General features: G+C 36.2%; 1 protein-coding gene across 3 annotated transcripts in view; it reads right to left on the bottom strand.

Moving 5' to 3' along the window:
* Positions 1-939: 939 nt before the first annotated feature.
* Positions 940-9035, bottom strand: part of LHX9 (LIM homeobox 9) — a 31555-nt gene continuing 23459 nt past the window's right edge. For 2 of the 3 annotated variants that reach the window (XM_048496351.1, XM_048496349.1), the window contains exon 5: positions 3003-8579. In XM_048496351.1, coding sequence (XP_048352308.1) covers positions 8322-8579 — 258 coding nt within the window. In that variant the 3' untranslated portion in view covers positions 3003-8321. Of the gene's footprint in view, positions 2187-3002; positions 8580-9035 lie in introns of those variants that run through there. The other variant, XM_048496352.1, reaches the window with a different exon arrangement.

Here is a 9035-nt window from a genome sequence, read left to right as displayed (position 1 = left end):
GCCTCTCAAAAAGCTTCCTTTCAAAAATGGGGTGGCTTCAAAGTGGCAAATGCACAAGAAGTTAAGGAAACGTTTCTATCTCCACCACTCTAGCCATGAGCAGCCGCACTTTCTGCTCATACATGGGATGGCGGAAACCCTCAGTGCCATCAATTGACATGGTACTTCTAAGATACAGAGAACAACATAAGGGAAACATGCAAAAAAATAAAGAACCCCTGTCTCAAGAGCTTGCAATATAATGGTCCCAGGCTAGTGCAAGTATATTGTAAAGATAACATCGACTTTAAAAATATATATATGAGATCCAAAAGAGGCTGAAGAATTGAAGAATATACTTACATTTTTCATTCAATCCATTTGTATTAGGCTCTCTTTAGTAACTCTTCAACAGAACATTTATAACACATTGTAAAATCATTCTTTAAACAGTTTGGCCCATAATGAGTTCCACTGTGAGAACTTTTTTTGCAAACAAATACAGTCTTGTTCCCAGGGTCCAAAACATTACACAAGTAATCTGTGTTAATTTGGTGCTATGTTGTTAAGAATGGAATTACTTTCTTTTCATTTTCACTGTGCAGAAAACCAGGAGTTAAGAAAACATTCAAAATGCTCAATATATACACATAAGTGAAATATTTTAATGTTAGTCCGTATTCATAGAAGTTACATTGTTTACATAGGGTTCATTTGTATATAATAAAATTTCATTTTAAATGAAAAGGGACCTTTTTTCTTTTTTTGGCAAGCCTAAAACAAATTAACATATGCTTTGGATATACAATTTAAGAGGAACAGAGTTCTTCAAAATCTTCCACAAGTAAGATTTTTAACAGTTACAAGGCTTCATCTCTGAAGTAGTATTCTCGGTAGCTGAAATTCAGCTGTGGATTGGATGGTGCACAGATCAGTTCTTCTAAGACTATTTTTTTAAAAAAAAAACCTGTTAAATGATTTGGCTCATTGCATAGTGAGTATGTAAACGTCTTAGGGATCATTAAGCTAAAACCATTAATGGTATTATACTTTATTGAGTAAGCCTTTCTAGAATCATGAATAAGATATTTTTGCAGCAAAGCAAAAACAAAGTGTTCAACTGCCACTGGCATTAAAACGTTGTGTTTGGCCAGCATGCACCAGGGCTACTGCAATAGTCACAAAGTCACTGTGTTTGTTTGGTTTCTAAGCATTTTTTTTTCTGACTCCTAAGTTTGTTTTTTGTTGCCCAAATTTTAGCTTTAAGAAATTGGGCACGATTCATTTGACAGTTGTGGTGCCCTGTTGATTTTAGTGGAGGAAATGTAAGCTGCAGTTTGGCTGGATCATGCCTTTCATTCTTGATGGGCATTTAGTATCCACGCCAATTGTGTGCAAGAAAAGAAATGAAAAAAGGGGTGGGGGTGCAGGAAAAATACCAATGAAGTTATTGTACATTGTGCAACAATCTCTTTTCATTTTCTATATAAAACATTGATGGGGATGCATCATTTTGTCAAAATAATTAAATTAAGTTCAACAGTTATGTGTGTGTTAACTAGGTTTGCATCAAGTAAAATGTTTATTAATGAAACTACTGTACAAGAAACATCAAAGCGAAATGCATCATACAGAAAAAGTACACTCTAGGTGACAGATGAAAAAGTGCATGCAGATTGCTTTAATTTTATTTTTAAGTAAGAAACAAATAATACTAATCTTGATCCCTATTATCTTTAATGAGTGAGAATTTTCTCCTCTGAATTTACAAAAATGTCAGTGAACATATATGAATATATGACTACTACACATTGGCAAGCAAATGGAATGAATGCAGTTTTTGGATCTTATTTTACAGTTATTTTTGCTTGACAAATGTGAGTTGTTCTTTTTTTAAAAAAAGGAAGAATCTTCTCAAATAGGACTGGGTAGTACTGCCAGGTTGCTCTGATGTCATACACAGCCTTCGGATTTTTAGTTAGACATCATCAAATAACATGTGTTAACATTCAGGAAATGACATTGAGTCTATTTTTAAAAATTATTTTTGGCTCAATAAATTTTTAAATATATGGTTTATCATAACCTAATATTGTCTTTGTCTTCACTGCAGTGGATTTCCGATCAAACTTTCCCCTTCTTTTAATACTTTAGGGAATTTTCAAACGTCGGGATGTTTGGCTGTAATGCCCCAAGATTTGTTCTCCCTGAAAGAAATCATAGTGACAATTTATTAAACTACAGAGCAACCTGGCTTTTAGGGGTCTATACTTTTAGTTTGTGTTCAGTATACCTAGCAACTAAATCTTGTTGCATTTCATCATAATTATTTGTTATATAATTTTCATGCAATTACTTCAGCTCCTAAACTGTCTGGGGTTTTGTTTCTGCTTGTACTTTGAGAATAAGTATGGCACCCTGATCCAAAACATACAAGGGCACAATCCAACAACAGCTAGTTTATATTAAGTTCAAAGGAAAATAATGGAATGGGACAGAGTTGAGAATAACTTAAAATCCATTGATTTTAATGGCATTTTGTTTGGGTCAGCATTCTGAATTGTGCCCCATGTGACTTAGAAGTGGATCCCAATGATTTTCAGGGAAACTTAACTTCCAAGCAATTGGGCCCAATCCACCTAAACACTTAGTCCCACTGAAACCAGTGAAGTTTAAATTAGTCCCACTCCCAATTAACTTATCCCATTATTTTCAGTGGAACTTCAGTGTAATGGTTGTTCATTGGATTGGATCCATTGTAGTTAGGATTGTATCCTAAAACCGGTTATAATATCAAATCAATGGGGCATTACTTTTCATTTTAAAAAACCACAGAAATCTTAAATTGCATCATCTATATGTACTTTAAAGGGAAATCTGGAAAGAATGTATATTTTAAAATATTGATAAAACTCCCTTGACTGTGTCCATCATCATTCACACATATGGTAAAAATAACACAACACACTGCCACAATTAAGACTATTTTTTAAAAAAAGAAAACGGATGGTAAATAAAACTCCTTCAATTCAAAATGGTTTATTCACACAAATTTAATAGGATATATCACAATTGTTTGGTCCATAAATATTTAGGGGAAATAGTTTCTATACAATGCATTTCTCAATAAAACAAAGAAACATGGACAAAGTTTGCTAGACCACTTAACTGTACTATAAACACGAAGTTCAATATATAAGATTATTGAATTTATCAACTATATCCGAAAGAGTGCACAACTGCTTTCTATGACATGTTTGTCCCCTCTACCAGGATACACCATAAAAAGAGTTTCAGAAATAAGAGGTAAAACAGTACAAAACTAGTGAGGTGTCAAAAGGGCTTGAAACAGTTAATTTAACAAACAACACATATATATCCTGATTTTTTCCACAAGCTTACTCCCAAGTTATATCATAAGGCACATTGCAGAACTGAGTTATAATTAGTCTACTTAATAAAGTAGATCTATAGTACCATATAGTTGTTCTGTCAAAGAACAAAATTTATAAGTATCATTTTTTTGTACCTGTAAAAATGTATTAATAAAGATCTGAGCCTTTCCAAGGTTGTTTGGTCTGGTTAGTGGTAAATGCCCATAAGGTAATAGAAACAGGAAAAGTTCAAGGTTGGCACCTCAAGCCTAAATGTATCAGTTTAGAAGTAAATTCCATTCATGTCAATTGAACTTACTTCCATCTAAATGTGCTTTAGGTCAGCAGCCTTAAGCGTCACAGAAGATGATGACCACACTTTCTAAATATATAATGACAAAGACACATTTTCCTTTGTTACAGTGTTAACATCTCTTCCTTTTTTAAATAAGCTACTTTTCTGTGCTAATTTTTTTAAAAACCCTGAGCAAAAGTTACTATAATGCACTTTAATATGGGCAGTGAACTGTCAATATGCATCCACACATTAGTAAAACAAAAAAAAGAATTCCTTTCTTAATCACTTTGTGTACTAAAAATAAAATTTTTTAAAGAAAGATATTTGATTGAGGGGGGTGTGGGGGAAGAGGCTAAAATAAAAAGTATTTGTGCAAAAGTCATTCTTAACAATCCATCCAAACAGATCTTAACAGATTTGTTTGGTTTGGGAGGATTCCACATCTATTAGGGTTTTTCAGAATAAAGGATACAAATGAACATTCACCACTGCCCAGACCATTCAGACTTTTAGCTTAAATATTTTTTTTAAAAAAATTAACCAAACACTTGCAAGTATAAACTAGGAAAGTTATTTCAATCAGCAATGCATCCACAAGGCTTTTGAGTTTAGCGGCTTCAAAGTTTTGGAGTTTTAAATGCACAATTTGTAAGATTTTTTCCCTGTACTTCTAAAATGTGTTTTTTAAAAAAACAAAACTAGGGGACTATAGTGAAATATACTTATGACCAGCAATTCCAATGAGTTTTAGTATTCTTATCTCTGTGATAGATTTTGCCAGCCTATGTGTATGTATTTATTTGCATTCTTACAAATGTGTAAATACATATACTCACACCATATGAACTAAAGTTTTTCTAATGGATATAATCCAGCAAATGTTTGTCATGAGGGTTGTCCCATTGAAAGCAGTGAATGTGCAGCCCCAAAGGGAGCAAATGCTCCTGGGTCTGTTTTGGGATGGGAAAATGGCACAGGAGGAGGCAGACTTCCCTCTTTCCCAAACCACAGTCCCAGTCCAAACTGAAAAATGAGTTGCCCCACAGTTGTTATCTGGCTGCAGAGAATGTGTCAGATCAGTAGAATCTTGACTTATGCTGAACATCTTGTGCGGTTTGGCCCTTAGTTGTGACTAGTAGATGCAACTCCAGTGGGACTTTCAGTCCAATCCTATGCATGTTGACATGGATGTAAGTCACAAAAAGTTTAATTGGATTTATTCCCAAATCAGTACACATAGGAACTTTCAGTGGGACTTTCAGAACAAACCTATGCATGTTGACATGGATGTAAATCACAAAAAGTTTAATTGGATTTATTCCCAAATCAGTACACACAGGATTGTTATCATAATCGGAACTCATTTTGCTGAATTGTCCATTTTGAATATTATGCTTTAAAACACAGAATCTAAAGTATGCTTTATAAAGCAGCCAATAAGAAATACTAGAATTAGCTTTTAAACATCTTAAGAAATCATATTTTGCTTATTTCCATCTACCCTGAAAATGATTTATGTTGAGAGTTTCCTTAATAGTAGGCATCAATGTTAATATTTTAAAGACAAAATTCTGTCCATACTTTTTAACATGAATCCAATTTTGATTTTAGGGTGTGCTCCAGCCATCCCATTTCACTTTTGCTGGGTTATGCTCATAATGGGAAACAAAACTGAAAAGGTTTCAACAGTTTAACCTCCAATTATTTGGCTACAACTATCAATATCGTTTGATTTCAGAGGAATTAATCTAGCAGAAGTACAGAACTCTAGACATTTTAACTCTAACAAACGAATGTACTCTTATCAAGATCTTCAGACTGGCATAGATGATGCAAGCCCCTCCAATTCTAAATTTAAGTACTTTTTTACCTCAGTGGCAAAGTTCAGTGTATGCTGAACTCACCCACTGCAATTGATGGGTTTTAGTGCTTAATTTTATCTGGATTGTGTGTATTACTTGAAAGTGACTTCCTCAGAAATCAGAATAGTATGCAAGCAGTGGACCCTGTGTTTATTTATGTAGAAATAAGCCTCACTGTAGTCAGTGGCACTTTCTCCCAAATAAGTGTCCATACAGTTGTGGCCTTGGGATCAGCGTTTGCACTGTGCTACAGCAGAAATGGTCAACTTCTCTATTTTCAGGGGCTGCTCTGTTTTCTGGATTGCAGTCTGCCGGCCACAAGGGACACTGACATATTGACAATCCTGTTAATATTGGTGTCATATAGCTATTGGAGCTTCATGATGATTGAGTGCATGCACAAAGAGAGATAACACTGAAGTGTGGACACACACACACGTTCTCTCTCTCTCTCTCTGATACTCATGCACAAACAAATTGTCTTTCCTTCTGGGTAAAACTTATTTGGTAGTGCAAATGGGGCTTTGGGGCCCAGTCTTCAGGCCACCAGACAATTATTTTTTCCTGTGCAGTCATTTGTCTACTAAGTCTGGAGGATCACAAAGACGGAAATTGATTAGCTTGCCTCTTGGATCTGGAATCTACATATCCAGTGCTCTCATCATCAGTCTGTTCTCTTCTTTCATTTATACTAGGTTTAATCTTATTCCAAACGCAGTGAAATAATGTATGGATAATAAAGTTGCCACTTTTTAATATATGGATAGAAATTGAACATAGGGAACAGCTTTAAGTGCTCTGATAATAAACATATGAAAATTAGAAATCTGAAGTAAAACCTTTCAGTACATACTGCAGTGGACTGAACATTGCTCAAGCCTGTTATTCTCAAAGAACTGAATATGAATACATGTGAGTACAGTCACTGGACATTGGGAGGGGAGAAGATTACCCACTAGCTGCATCCCATCCACATGCACAGTCCATCCGCATGGACAGTCATCTTAAACTTCTGTAAGAACCTATGTGTATAAACTGTACATGCATAAGCTATGTGTTTGCTTAGGCTGTACAAAAAACAGATTCCCTACATACATGCAGCTTGTTCCCACACAGGCTCTGGCTGAACTACACTCAGTGTGCATAAAGGCAGGTATGAAATATAGTAACACTATCCCTACTAATTGGCAGGATAATACAAAAGCCTATTAAAGGTTGGATCCAGAGGTGCCATTCTGTTGATGTAATTTTGTTTATGCTACTTTCATTGATGGAAGAGGGCGTCATGATTTTTACTGATTGTCCCTTCCCAATGCAAACCTTGTTTTGTCCTCCATGCTATTCCGGAAGGTTCCTGGGCCCCAAGAGCAGAATTTGAGGGGTGGGCAGAAAGAAGAGCTGGGAAAGTACTATTCCTCAAGCTTCACTGGACTCCTGGTGATTTGGATCTAACCCTAACCCTGCAAGATTATAAGCACACACTGGAAAGTTGTTATTTAGATTTTGCAAATACAGTCATTTAATCATGTATCTGCATCTCATGTGTGGTAAAATCCACAGGTGACTGGCTGTGCAATCCTTTGCAGAGTTACTGCAGTCAAATCCATTGGAATCAATAGTGAACTGGAGTAACTCTGAAGAGGATTACATGTAAGTTACCTTTCAGTGAGAGCATGTACCCTGGAGTTGCACAGTTGTGTCATTACTCCTAGTAAGTTGTTGTCTGTATTCACCCTGATAGACACCTTTGTTCAGTTATTTTTATTGACCCTGCTTCACATGATGTCTAGTTTTGTGATGGTTGCTTCTCTCCTTGGCTTGGTGTGGCTCCCTGGGTGTGGCACATAGGTCTCATGCCTCATTTACCATACCAAGCAATTGCCAATTGGGCATGTCAACCAAACCACACCATGATGTGGTGATGGTGTACAAATCTAATTAATTCTTCTTGTTACAAAAGAGTCACAAATTCACATCACAAATACTGTGGCCACTGTGGTCTGCAGAACAAAGGAATTGCCATTAATCCAGCAGCCACATATATCACACTGACTTGCAAAGAGATAGAGAAAGGTTTTTCTGGCATCTTGGTTTTCATAACAGAAGTGACCTGCATGCACTTCTGCAAATGAAACAGTAGCATTCAAAAGCAGCCTTTAAGGCTGCAAATTTACCAAGAAGTAAGTTTCATTGGACTCAAAAACAGGACTGTCTCTATTATGGGATAGAAAGAAACTATTACCACATATGGCAGATGTTGGAGTGCCAAATTGTCTTGGGGTTTTTCACAACTGCTAGGGACTGGAATTGTTTGCACTTTCCATTTCAGGCACCAAAATAACCTTCTCCAGCCTTACTCAACGGGACTTGCTTACAAGTATATCGTCTTTAAGATTAAGGTGCCAACAGTTGGAAGAAACCTGTGGCTTTGTTTGGAAACACAATTCTACGACTTCCATAGTAACCATTGTTTTCAAGATTCTGGAAATAAGGAACATACAATTTTAAGAGGCACTTAATAGAATGATTGAAAACTCCCTTTAATTTGGCAAATAATTTTTCTTTTAAAAAGTCTGAATACAATTTATAGACAGAGCATGTAACTTCATAATAAAGTTAGGTTACTGCAAACTCATTTGCCAAGTGGCTGCGAATGCTACACACCAAGCTGGGTTTTCCCAAATATTTTGTGGTGTTTTTTTTTTAAAAAGTCTTGCAAATAATATTAATAATAATAATATAATAATAATAATAATGAAGAAAGAAGAAGAAAAGAAGAAGAATTTGTTTTTGTTTTTAAGTCAAATGTTAGAAAAGGTTTGTTAAGGTAGTTTGTGAGGGGCTTCCGGAATCGTGGCTGTCCAAGTTAGAGGTCACTGTTGACACTACAGTGATAGTGGGATTGGTCAGGTCTGTTAAAGTGGTCGCAGTGCCGGGTGGAGTGAGAGCGCCGCTGTCTGCTGAGGGCGGTGCCGGAAGTGACGTGCCATCAGTTTTATCAACACCCCCATTCTCCTGTCGCAAAAGGTTCCTTCTGAATTTGGCTCTTGCGTTTTGGAACCAAACCTGCAAACCAATCCCAGTTGATTTCTTTACCAATGTTTGTCTTTGTTTTGACTGATTCTTTTTCTTATTTTGCTTTAATGCATTTTTTTTAATTGTGGGATTTAGTGGAGGGGAAAGGGAAAAATAATTTACAACAGTGCTTTTCAGACTTTGTACCCTCAGAGAACTCTTTCCTCACTAACCTGATTGCTATGGAAAACATGCTCCCATGTTGTAGAAACCCAATGCATTGTAGAAGATTCTGGAACATGATAAAGGTGCATGTTCTATTCACTCAAAACACTGTCAGGCCTACTGGTGTCTCATTGGCTGATTCTGCACAGCAAATGAATAAAGGGGTGCAGTCGTGACAAAGGAACCTGTTTTCCTGTTTACCCATCCACATGTGTTCCATACAGACAGTGATTGGAGCCCACAGAAACAATCCGAGTTGCTTTCATGCTTTGCACGGAGACA

Source organism: Sphaerodactylus townsendi, linkage group LG05, assembly GCF_021028975.2.
Source record: "Sphaerodactylus townsendi isolate TG3544 linkage group LG05, MPM_Stown_v2.3, whole genome shotgun sequence".
Taxonomy (NCBI): Eukaryota; Metazoa; Chordata; class Lepidosauria; order Squamata; family Sphaerodactylidae; genus Sphaerodactylus; species Sphaerodactylus townsendi.
The sequence above is the reverse complement of the archived record's forward strand: the minus strand, read 5'-3'. Positions and strand labels throughout refer to the sequence as shown.